At 40.3% G+C, this 13,395-nt stretch overlaps 1 protein-coding gene across 1 annotated transcript in view; it reads left to right on the top strand.

Annotated features, from left to right (window-relative positions):
* Positions 1 to 13,395, top strand: part of LOC122668844 — an 86,187-nt gene that overhangs the window by 61,990 nt on the left and 10,802 nt on the right. Inside the window, exons 13-16 of the mRNA XM_043865394.1 lie at positions 1,972 to 2,046; positions 2,197 to 2,247; positions 4,965 to 5,042; positions 10,231 to 10,365. Coding sequence (XP_043721329.1) covers positions 1,972 to 2,046; positions 2,197 to 2,247; positions 4,965 to 5,042; positions 10,231 to 10,365 — 339 coding nt within the window. The remainder of the gene's footprint in view (positions 1 to 1,971; positions 2,047 to 2,196; positions 2,248 to 4,964; positions 5,043 to 10,230; positions 10,366 to 13,395) is intronic.

The raw sequence follows: 13,395 nt of genomic DNA, 5'->3' as shown, positions 1-13,395 counted from the left end.
CAGGCTCATTGTTGCTTCCTGGGGTCTCCCTTCTCCTCTCCCCTTCCACCTAGGGGGTTGGTTAGTCCTATGTATTGTAGGATGTTCTCTTCTCCCCCCTTCTCCTCCTGAATTCTGGGGGCTCCTTATTTTCTTTCTCTTTGGTAATGAAGTTTTATTCACCGAAAAAAAAAAAAAAACCAAGCCACAGGGAGGGAAAATAACACTTGCACAGAGAAAAATTTCCCTTGAAACCGCAGGGAGTAGGAAGGATCTGATGGAGCTGAATTTGGTGGATGGCTTTAGCAGTATTGTGGGAACTTTTCTGCTAAAGATCAACTCAATCCAACAAGAGGAAGGTAACTTCTTGAAAAACACCCTCTTGAATTAAGGTTTTCGAGAAACAGCAGAAAACTAGGTCTGAGATTCAAAACACCATAAACCAGTCTTCAATATAGAAGATTATCACCATTCATAGGTTAAACAGCTATATCCAGCAGAACCAGACATATCCACATCACAATTCTGAACCGCAGGGAAGAACAGAAAAATCTAAAATGGCCAATGGAAAAAACTGCCGGTAGCTTCATAAATCTGAATCCTTTTATTAATGATCTTCACTTCATGACAGCCTTAACAGCATCAACATCAGAAACCTTCACAAATCACTGACAGCCAATGAAAAAAAACCGCAGGTAGCTTCACAAATCTGAATTCTTTTGTTAATGATCTTCACTCCATGACAGCTTGAACAGCATCAACATCAAAAACCCTAGTTTTCACGTTTAACAACTAGGGTTTCATTACGCATAGGGCAGCATAGGTTGCTGCAGACCACCACAAAGAAGAAAACTCTAATTCTCAAAATAGATCGCTAGGATCACTGTGCTGGTTTTTAATGCTCTGATACCATGTAACAGTATCCAGGTTAAACAATGAAGAAATAGAAGAAAAAGAAGAGAACAATAGAGGACAAAGGTAGAGAGGAGAGAAATCATGAGAATGAGAAAAGAGAAGTCATAGCTTGTTGGAATGTCTAGCCGAGACCTACAATAAGATATGCATAAATATTATAATGTACAATTACAAGAAAGGACATAACCAAACCTAAACATTACTGAACTAAGCTTAACTAAATACAGAAAACCCAAAATACCCCTAAAGTGGTGGCGACAACTTTAACATATAACATGTCCATAACTTTCCCAAAACAGCTCCAATTTGCAAGATTTTGGTCTTGTTGGAAAGCAAACTCGAGACAGCACCTAAATCATGTCAATCAGACAGGTTTTCACCCTCCAAAAACTGACCCAAATATAGGTGAAGAGAACAGACCCAGATAATGTTTCAACATCTTTTGAAGCTTGAGATGCTCCAGCATCTGGTAATGGGTGACGATAAATGTTTTGGATGCCCTTCTATATCTGCATGCGGATCTTGGATCTTATATCATGCACTTTCAGAGCCTCATGCATTTTCCTTTTTAATATACAGTTGGCTTGTATTCAAAGGTCATCCAAGATTTATTAGCTTGAGGTGCCATTGCTGGGGATAAGTCATATGACTCCTGATGCCAGTATGATTTGTCTATCCTAGCTTCAGGATATCCTACCATCAATCTTGTGGTGTATTTGTGTTAGTTTTCGGCTATCACATTCTTCACATTATTGCTGGTAAGAGTTCATTAATGCTGAGCTGCCTTACTTAGACCCTCCTCGTGATTTCTCAACTAGTTAGGACTGTAGTTTCCTCTATTCATAGGTCATAGAACTCCAAGGTTTCCTAGCCATGTTTATCTTCTCCTAAACCTTCTCTCCATCTCAATGTTTATCTCCTGTAATGAGTAGAGTTCTTATCTATGTTTCAACTTATGTGCACTTCTGAGCAGCATTGTTATGAATATTTATTTTAAAGCAATTCTTCTCTCAGTCTCCTTCATATTGGCTACGTTCTGTACAAAATTCACTGCCATATAATGCATTTGCTTTACAGGGAATCCTGTCTGCACTAGTTTTGTCAATTATTCCATTAATCCGGCCTTACCACTGGCAGAGCCTTCTAATGCCGGTATGAATCCCATCTACTCTAGATATACAAAGCTTTTATACTGAGCAATTATTCTTCCAGGTTCTTTTTTTGTTTTGCTTTTCAATGTCTTTGATAGTGTCATGAAATCTTTATATTCGTTAACTTTGTGCCTATTGCCTAAACTTCCAGGTTTTACCAAATGATATGCTTGACTTTTTGGATGCACCAGTCCCATATGTAGTAAGTTTCACTAATGCCTTTTGTATTTTTTGCTGTCTATAATGATACCTATGTGGCTATGCCAAATGGATTGGAAGTTCTTCCAAATAATACTCGAAATTGTGCAGGCTAATATGATGCTGGATTGGGAGTAATTCCTCATTTTTTTTTTAATTTTGCTATTTTTCAGTGTAAGCACCGGTTAAGCCTGATTCAACCTGAACCCGCCAACAAATTAAGTCTCTGAAGTTTTGAGTTTGGCTAACATTTTAGACCTTGGTTGGGCCTAGCGTTGGATATCACATCCCAACCTAGGTTGTGTCAGGCTTATGCTATGCCTTCTGGCTTTCTATCGCAAACTAAGTTTTACAATTTATATCTTGTGTTATATTATTGAAGTGCTTTATTTAGTGGCATTGCAATTAGTTTTTGGATGAAAATACTTTATGATTCAGATGTTTAGTCTCAATAAGTGATATTCAAGTACTCTCTAGAGTAATCAATACTAGATTTAAGCTAAAAATGACCTTCAGCTTTAGTAGGCTCAAGCTTATCTTTGAGAACCAGAATGTACTACCTCATTGCACAACCGACTCTCAACATTTTGGTTGGAAACACTTAATTCTGGTTAAAACCTGTTGGAACCTTGAGAATTTTTTTTAAATAATATCTGTGGTCCAACGAGAACAAACCAGTGTTCAAAAAGGTCCATGCATCATGCGGCCCTTCTCTCTTGGTCAATGTGTGGTTTATGTTGTGGGTGTTAGGTGCATGGATCAAGGAATTGGAATCAATGATCTGACTAGTCCCGATTGATCTTTTGTGGCCAGTTTCTATTGGTAGAGGCCGATACTGATCCCCATCTGGCCATGGATTTAAAGATTGGTGTTGGAGGATGGATCATTCTGGACCGGTCCTGATCCTGATAATTTTTACCATACATTGGATCATTTCCAATCATTCTTATCCAATACTGATTCAGATTAAGCAATCCAATTAATTCAGTACCAAATGGTAAAATTATGGATACACAACTCTTCATTAAATCCTAGGTAAAACATGTATGTCAGGCTCTTGTTGGGTTGCATCTAGAAATGCTCAGCCTTCCCTTATTTGTTGCCTTTGTTGGTCGTCTTGGTCCTTAACCTGGTTAAACCTACTTGAGCTGCACCTAATTTACTGGAACTATGACATATTAAGATCCTATAAAAAATAGGATTTGTTATTTGTCTGCTTTTTATGTGATGTGCAAGTGAAGAGGATGTGAGTCGCCAACCTCATTGGAAGGAAAATTATATTACATTGTATAAACATACAAACACAAACAAACAGGTGCACCCAGGGACACAGACATGCATGGCCACAGAGACAATGTAGTTTTGTGTATATCTTTAAGAATATAGAAGGTGGTAGTGGCTTCACATTTCACGAAATATGCCTCTCCTTGTACCCTGCACTGGAAAACCATGTGTAATGCATCCAGTAGATAGTATAGATTACGGTTTACAATTACCTTTAAAAAACAAGAATATTTAAGTAAATACCATTAGGTGTATTTAGCTAGAGAGCATAAATTCAAGTGCAGATGCCAACGTATGTGTCTCACAGCATGTGTCACCCTTTGAGGCATATGGTCAAGAGCTCAAATGGTTTCCAAAACACTGGGAGAAAATATCACCAAGAAGCCAGGATTGCATACTTGGCAGGCCTTAGATGGGATAGAGTTTGGAAATTGCCATAACATGATCGGAGCAAGGATCTGGGAATTTTATTTTTTTTTGTTGAATTCAAGAATTTATTGGTCAGTTTAAGGCTGATGTTCTGGATCTCATCCATTCCTTTTAGGTTTCCATGTGGAGACGGGTACGTTGGTTACTTGGTTAATTAAATAAAGGTCTTTACAAGAGTATCTTCCGCCATTATAAGTTCTAGTGCTTCAAGATATTACCAATCACACTGGGGCTTCCATCTGTCTCAACACACCTACAATCTGTCAGAGCTTCAAGTCCACCTTTTGCTTTGATCAAACTTTCTCTGATTATCAATTGATATAACTGGTTTTAAAAAAGTGGTAATGGATCGGTCTGATCATCCAATCTATGTCAGTATCAGATGAAACTGCTCTTATCGATCATACATAGTGGATCTTGATTGGCATTAATGCATTATAAGGCTCTTGTGACTGGATTTGCAGATCCTTTGTTTGTATCATATAATCCAGAATGATCTGGATTGTTGGTGAGGAATAATCAGATCTCCAATACTGATCTTTGAATCCTTGATACAATATTTATGATCTCTACGGTATAAAGGGTGCTGTCAAGTAGGGCTTTAATTTGCAACATACAATAATAAAGGAATATATTTCTCACTAAGCCCCACTTATTGTCAGGACTTTCTGGTTACATTGTAGTGTGTCCTAAAAATCTTTTTGAAGGAAACTATTCATCAGTAGTAATAATTTAAAATACTGTAGGTTTCCAAGTAAACCAGAACTAATTTACAGAACACCTAAATTAGGTGAATGCATGAAGGTCCAAATTAAGGGCCATGTATTAGAAACATTTAATCCAGTATTGGTGTTTATCTTCCTCACTTTTTTAACCATTCCAAAGGAGCTTCGTTTTTATTTATTTATTTATTTTTTTTTTTTTGGGGGGGGGGGGGGTTAAGTGTGGGGATTTAATAGTATTCATTTCCAATTGGTTTACTCAATCAGATTTACTTTTCTTTTGTAGGTTGGTGTTAAGAACAAAACTACTGAAGTACAGTTGAAGTTGGCTAATATCATTCTAGTTGATGCCAATAAGAATCAGGTACTCATGTTTTTCTGCTACTGATGCTCTGTCTTCATTACTAACATAACTAAAATCCGTCAATCTGCATACCACCACCTATTATTTCCTTGATCCTCCTTTGTATATATGCCTAGGGCAATTATGATGTTTAATGTTGCAAACCGAAGGATGAATCCAATTTAAATGAGGTCAAAATTGTTTCTGGTGGAATCTCAAGGTAGCAGGAATTTGTGGTGGTGGAATGGTTTGGTATAGTGAAATTTGGGAGGAAATGATGGAAAATGTTCACTCTTAACCTGACTGGAGTTAGAATGGCTTTTTATATATCAACTGAACCCATAACATGAGCCAGTGAGGTGATTCTTAGCCATAATATCCATTCGTAATTTGGGAGAAAAGAAATGAAAAATATAAATGTCGCGAACGTTTGTCCATTGCCATCAATTTCATGAGGTTACAGTTTCTTGCCAAGTGGGATCATGTGATAGAAGATCTCACACACAATCTTATTGGTGAAGTTACAGCCCTATACTGAGGTCTAACATGGGGAAAAACATGGTTCAAAATATGAAAATATGCGGGAACCTCCAATATGTTAATGCAACAATAGTGGTTAGTATCAGTTTTTGTAATCTTCCAAAATTTTGGATGAAACTTTGGATTCATAAAGCATATGCTCAATTGCTCATCTTGGTTGGAGTTTGATCCGTGAGAATGAATTTGGGGCCCTCTATCACATGGAACCACCTATGCTTGCTGATATGGCATTTGTGACAATGAGGGTTTAATTATTCTTTTCTTTTTCTGATGAGGAATTTTATTGGAGCGAAAAAGGAGAGAAAAGGGGCAATAGAGCCCCATAGTACCTAGAAGCCAATAACCAGGATCTGTTCTTGAATGGGTAATTCGGCTAGGTCAAATATGTGAAAATTGTAAAATTAGGGTTAGGGTTTGATGGGACCTACCGTTAGATGTTAGGGTTAAGTTAGGAGAGTGTGGATTATATGGGAGAGAAGAGATGCTGAAAGTTATAGTTAAATCAGATGACTAAATCTGAAGTTATTGAGGAATCCTAGTAGAAATAGGATTGAAGGATAAAAGGGTAATTTCAGACAATCCGCTGGGTGGGTGTTAATGAAATTTGGATCAAGTATCTCTTAGGGTTTGAGGAAGATTAGATCAAAATTTCAGCAGGTTCTAACGGTTAGATTTGGCTGGACAGAATTCTCGCGAAAATCACTTTGCATGTGACCTTCTAGAAGGCAAGAAGAATAGTTGTAGAATTTCAATTTCAGACTTGTTTGAAAATATTTTGAACGTTGCAGAGAATTTCCAGCAACTGAATATGTTTCTTCAAGAGATCAGCTAGGGCAGAAGTAGAACTGGAGCTTGAATGGAACTTGAATGGAGATCGATGGAATGGGGTTGGGGAAGGGAATGGCTATCTTAGCCTGGGCATCTCACCCAACCTATCTCAGGATTTTCACAAAGGCTAAAACCAATATTTCATTAATCAAATTTGTGTTCAATGCTGACATCCTTTACTAAAAAGGAAAGAACTAACCCTGTCCTTAACTAATAAAGTAACCTAAATTGACTAGGAAAGTGAAATAATAAAGAAACAGACTCAAAGTAGGACTCTAACTAAACTAAGGAAGTAAATCCCGTTTTCCTATTTTCTACCCATATTTTAGGCCCATAAAATTGGCCAATTACAAAATAAACCAATGGAATCGAAAGCCCAACACATATATAACCCAACCCAAAGCTTATTTCCACTAAAATAAGCCCCAAGTGACTTATCTACATCAACACGGTTTTTTGGGCATATTTGTCTAAGCTTCTTGAGCCTGGCTTATGTGCAAGGAGCAGAAGCCTAGACGGTAGGAGGGGGCACTTCATAGGCTTTGTGGCTTTTGGTGGAAAGGTTCCAAGTGTCAACTTCTTGTTGGATCCACTTTTTTGAGCTTCTTATCTAGAGAAGTTGGCTTCTCAAAAATTGGGAAGCTCCCCAATGTAGGGTTGGTATGAAGTTGGCAACCTAGGGGGGGTTGAATTGGGTAATGATAGACCTTTGAGAACTTTTACAACTAACGGAAAAAGTGAAAATAATACAAACTCATAATGGAAGACACTAGAATTTATAGTGGTTCGGTCTTCTAACCTACATTCACTCTCTGAGAATTCGTCACTCTTAGCTCGCCACTAAATGATTGGTCTTCCGATGCTGCCAATCAAACCTTACAAGTTGTTTCCACGGGCTTACGACAAACCCAATCCTTTCACGGTGGATCAAACCCCTCCACTCTCACAATAGTGTTCCTGAGTTTTGCAACTCAATTACAGTGCCTCTTGGTAAGTTAATCTTCAGTTGAAGGACATATAAAACCCTCAATCTAGTGTAGATTCTCAAATCAAAGCACTATTAAAAATAATCTCTTACCAAAGCCCAAGGGGGGGGGGAGAAAGAAATAAGCCCCGAACCCAACTAAGAGGGGGCATGGGGCCGTAAAAGAGCACTATCTAAACCCCAAGAATCAACAATATGCCTGTACCTTGGGGAGTCCAAAAAGGCCTTGTGAGGGAGGAAACTCAACTTTGAGGAGACATCCGAAGAGATGGCTTTCCAAATCAAATCGAAAGACCGAGAATTTGAGGTCCATCTCCTAAGGTTCCACTCCATCCATATGTGATAAAGGGCAGCGCCAAACACAAGCTTGCCAATAGTGTCATAGATAGAGCATCCAGAGAAAGTCATGACCAGCCAGAGCCACTCTCTAGCGAAGGGGAGGGGTCTCCTGCTACAAGGCTAAATAAACGATAGGGCTTTTTTCCGGATGCTAGAGGTAAAGGGGCAAGCAAAGAATAGGTGGTGAATGTCTTCGGCACCACTCCAACAAAAGATACAAGAAGGGGGGACAGGGATTCTTCGGTGGAGGAAGGCTTGGGTCTGAAGGCAAAGGTTAAGGGCTCTCCAGGCTAAGAAGTTATGGCGAGGGATGTTGCCTTTAAACCAGACTAGCTTGTGCCAAAGGACAATAGGGCTTGGGTCCAAACAAAGTTCCAGGCGTATCTAAAGTTAAAAAGGCTGTTTGAGGAGTGGAGCCAAATAACCTTGTCCGCATGAGATGGGGGGGAGGAGGGGAGGGAGGGGGGGAAGGGAATACCAGATCTGGGAGAGGATGAGAGGAAGAGGGGTGGGGGGGGGACCAAGATCCATGGGAGATAGTGGAGGAGAGGGGGGCAAACTTGGGAATGCCGGAGGAGTAAATTGATCTAGTCCCCAAAAAATTATAGAGGAGCCCATTAGGGTGCCAGGGGTCAAGGCAAAGGGAGATGGAAGAACCATCAACAATAGTAGAGGAAGTGGCTCTAGGCGCCAAGGGGCGGAGGAGGATCTTGCTTCAGACCCAGGAAGAATCCGAAGGGATGGGGATAGTCTAGATGGAGTCATGTTTGGAGGAGATTTTCCAAATAAGCTTCAGAATACTCGTAGTATTGGAGTTGCGGATACGGCGAATGCCAAGGCCTCCTTCTGATTTGGGAAGATAGATGGATTTCCAGCTGACTGGGTGGAGGAATTTGGAGGTTTCCTTCCCTTTCCAAAGGAAAGCACAAAAGAGGGTTTCCATGGCTTTAATGGTAGCTTTAGGAAGGCCAAAGATGCCACACCAGTATATGTAAGAAGATTGGAGAACCGATCTAATGCACTCATGCCTACCAGCGTAGGAGAGAAGTTTGCCTTTCCAGAGTTGGAGACGTTTGCGGATATTGTCAAGTATGGGGGTGTAATGATGGCTGGAGAGCCTTGCAGGGATAAGGGGGAGGCCCAGGTATTTCACTGGAAGGGAGCCCAAGGAAAAGCCCGTAAGGTGCAGGAGGGTGTCTCCAGCAAGGAAAAACCCATAGCCCTTAAGGTTATTGTTGGATAATGGCAAGGAACTACCCAATATATAGCCAGTTCATAATAGCCAAAAATGGCATAAATAGTCATTTTTTGATTGTTGTAGTCCCTCCATTTGACCGCTTATGTTGCCATTGGATTCCAATGGCTATTTTATAGCCAAAAAATACTAAGGTGGCTGAGCCCGAAAACTAGCAGTTGACCCTGGTGGTTGACCTTGAAATTGGTTGATCGACTGCTACCCTTCAGAAGCCCAGACCCTTAGCCTCAGGGATTTTCGTCCGCAAGCTGGGTGGTTTACCCCAAAAATTAGCGGCCAACTCCAAGGTCATCCGTAAGCCTGATTTTGACTCCGTTTTTGGCATTCTTTCAAGCGGGTGACTTGGCCTTTCTGTCTTGTGCTTTCCTCGGCTCTTTTGGCCATGTGATTTGTCCGTATAATAATTCTAAACCATTCTTGGTCAAGTCAAGTCAAGTCCAACACTGGGAGGGCTTCAACCATTTGTCCTACTTAGACATGTTTACATTTTAGTATCTTGGGTCTTCTAGGATATGGGAATCTTACAACTTAGGATTTCAAAAGAATACAACATAGTAAAATAAATCCCAAGTCTAGAAACCTAAGTGTAGCGACTCTTCAATTTGCTTGAATCCAATTCTTGCTTCATTGAGTGCTTGACACTTGAGCTTGTGAACTAATCTCCAAATGATGTATGATGTGAGCTTCCATTCAATTTTGTTGGAGATTTGCCATTGATGCTTTGCTCAGTGACTCATTTCGACTTGCTTGGCTTGAATTACTTGATGCTTGGGAAGATACAACCGGAAAGATGATCATTTGAAGTGTATCCAGCATATTGTTACACAATTATGCACAAGTTGTTTCATCAACATACACATGTTAGTAATCACCCAAACATAATATTCCAACACCCAAGACATGCACTTAGTGAGTTGAATTATATTGTGAAGTTGCTCTAATTTTTTATTTTCTTTTTCATCTTTGCAGCATAATCTATCTTCTTTGTGTTTTTTCATTTTCTGGGTTTAGCTGTGTTAACAGTAATCTGTTGTCGGGGAAATTTTTATTTCTTTTTGATTTTCATTCCTCATGTAAGCACTTCGTATGATTCTTGATTTATTTTGTCCCTTTGCTACCTTATTTTTGTGATACATGGTACCATGAAGTTTTTTTTGTCTTGTTGGTCTTAATATATAGTATGTTTATCTTTCTTTGTATGCATCTGATGTTTAGTTTACTCTAGGGAATTGTTTTGACTGGGTTTTAATGCATAATTATAGGTGCGATCACCAAGTTTACCACAACTGCCCCAGCATAAGGAGTTATTTTCATCTTTAAGTCCATATCATGCCAAACTTGTGGGAGAAAGTTATTTAGCAAGAAAAAGACCAGTCTATGAGTGCACGGAAGTCCAGGTAAGCTCTTGACCAATGCTTGGAGGTCACTTACAGTCCTTTTTGCTCACATGTACTATACAGTAAACTTAATAATTGATTTTAGGGGGAGGGTTTTAAATGACACCAGGATGCAGTTTTGCACCAATGAGGGGGGAGGGTTATGAATCATCCAATAGGGTAGGCATTTAATGAGGAGAGAGGGTGTGGGGTCCACGGGTGGGATGTGAGAGGGCGTGCGAAGGAATCCACGTACTGGCATCATGCGGTTTCTTTTCCCTTGATTTTAATCATAGTTATTGTTAGAATAAGTAGTTCTACCCAATAGGGGTAGTTTTGTTCTCTTTTATATTTGTTCTTCCTTAGCCTATTCTTATTTGGGTATTCCTAATATGAATAGGCAAGGGTAGCTTTCCTAATTCTAGTATGATTATTCTAACTCTTTGATTATAAATAAAGGAGCTTGGTGATCCATATTGATCACTCAAGCATTCAGTTCTACAGGGCTTCTAACATGGTATCAGAGCTAAATCTGATCTAGGAAGGAGTTCTCAAAGTTTTTTCTGTTTTTATTCTTCCCCCCTCCCACGGTTTCTGATTTCACCCTTCTCCACCACTCTCGGCTCCTCTCTTTCACTCAGGGCAGCACCTATGAGGTGATCTAATGGAGATTTAGATGCTGCCCTCAGCTTCACCTCATTGGGGACTGAAGATTACTGGTGTGACCTACTGCTGGCAGATTCCCTCCACCAATGGAGATCGTGTTCTTCCCTCAAAAGCTGAAGAGCGATTTCTGTTTTTCCCTGGAGATTGGTTCCTGCTATTCCTAGTACACACCCCTTCCTGTTTGAAGACTGCAGCATTGGATCAAGTCAAAGACAGATTCAGCCCTGCGATTTCTCTCCAAACAGTTTTTTGGCCCAATTTGCTGAAATTAGGGCTTCTTATTGGCTCATCAGAATCAGCTCATATTTTGAGGACTTGTTCTCTAATACAAGAGGGAAACTCGACCTCAGTTTCAACCTAGTCTGATGACTGGAATTTCTGAAAATTCAAAACCCAGTTCTCTGCTTGATTCTGACAACTGCCCAGCTAGGGTTTTTTATTTTCTCATCAGAAGTGGCTGATTTTTTGCAGACTTGTTCACGACCAGAGGGGATTTTGATCCAAATTTGAGCCTTTTCTAACGGCTAAATTTTTGGGAATTTCAAAACCCGTCTGTTATACACTCTAGACATTATGTCTGATCTGACTTCTGCTGACTCAAATGGATCTGCTCGACCTAAGTACCTTCCTTTTGCTTCTCCCACTAAATTAGATGAGACTAATTACTTGATGTGGTCAAGGTCTACTTACCTTACTATTGTTGGCCGTGGCTACACAGGACACCTTACAGGTAGCCTTCCCAAACCTGTTGAAGAAGGACCTGCCTAGGCTCGATAGTTATCTCAAGACTCTATGGTAATGTCATACCTGAACATTCAATGCATTCTTCCATTGCACCGGGATATCTTCTCCTAGACACTGCTGCCTAGATATGGAAGGCTGCAAAGGATACCTATTCCCAGGTTGGGAATGATGCTCAGGTATATGAACTACGAAAAAAAATTCATGATACCAAACAGAATGAATTGACAGTCTCTCAATACTGCTGAACTCCGAAAGTGCTAGCAAGAACTTGACCATTACTCTGACTATCAGCCCACTACTGATATTGATATTGCTTCGTATAGGAAGCATGTCGATAAAATTAGGGTTTATGACTTTTTGGCTGGCCTTAATGTTGAATACGATCCAATTAGGGTTCAGATTCTCAACAAGGATCCCTTCCCTACACTGGAACAGTCCTATGCATTGGTTCATATTGAAGATCGACGACGTGCAGCTATGCTTAATATTACACCTTCGGATCGATCAGCTCTACACACTAGGACTGGTTCTACTCCTCCTATTGCTGGAAATTCTAAGTCTGAAAAGGCAGCAGTCAAATGTGATCATTGTGGTAAGTTGTGGCACACTAAGGCCACATGTTGGAAGATACATGGAAAACCAGCCGACTTCGAAGCTAAGTGTGCTGCTCAGAAATCGGAAAACAAAGCTAATCATACTGAGGCTGCCACTGCTACTCCTCCTACTGACACTGGACTATCCAAGGATGAACTTCAAGCTTTCCGTTGTATGTTACAGGCTTCCGCTACTTCTACTACATCGACTCCTGCTAGTTCTTCCAACCCTCTAGGTTCAAATTTAGTCCACTCAGGTATTTCTTTTGCTGGTCATTGTGCATCGGTAGTCTCTTCTCCCTGGATCATAGACTCCGGTGCCACTAATTATATGACTGGATCCTCCAGCCTATTTTATCGTTATTCTCCCACTTCTGGTAAAGATTGATGGTTCTCTCTTTTCTGTCTCTGGGAAAGGATCTATCATTTGCTCTCCTTCTCTAACTTTATCATCTGTTTTACATATCCCTAAGTTTACCACTAATCTTCTATCCATCAGTAGTCTTACCCGTGATTTAAATTGCAAAGGAAATTTTTTCCCTTCACACTGTGTTTTTTAGGATCTGGCAACGGGGGCGACGATTGGATGTGGTAAGATGCATGGTGGATTGTACCTGCTTGATAATGGGAGTCCTACTTCACCACCACTACTTCCTTCTCCTATTCATCAAAGCTCATTAGTCTCTTCTGAACTTCAACAATGGCATAAAAGACTAGGTCATCCCCCTTTAGGCACTGTCTTTTTTATTTCTGGCATTAGTTAAAGAGTGTAATAAGGACAAATTTATTTCCAACATTAGTTTCTCTGAGCACGATGCCCACGGGAGCATGACCTCTACCCCTACCTCTACCACGACCATTTCCTAGGACGGGAACTTCTATTCTGCCATCAACCTCAGAGTTTGTATCATCATGTTCATTGTTTGGCTGCCTGTCGGTGCGTGGGATTGATGTTTCCACAACAGCAAGCCTCTCGGTAAGGGTTTGGAGGTTTTGGTAGAGGGTACGGAGGTTATTGGCTTGCGCTTCTCGAGCCTCTCTGCTCGCA

The sequence above is a fragment of the Telopea speciosissima genome, chromosome 7 (genome assembly GCF_018873765.1).
Source record: "Telopea speciosissima isolate NSW1024214 ecotype Mountain lineage chromosome 7, Tspe_v1, whole genome shotgun sequence".
Taxonomy (NCBI): Eukaryota; Viridiplantae; Streptophyta; class Magnoliopsida; order Proteales; family Proteaceae; genus Telopea; species Telopea speciosissima.
This window is presented reverse-complemented; position numbering and strand designations above follow the sequence as displayed.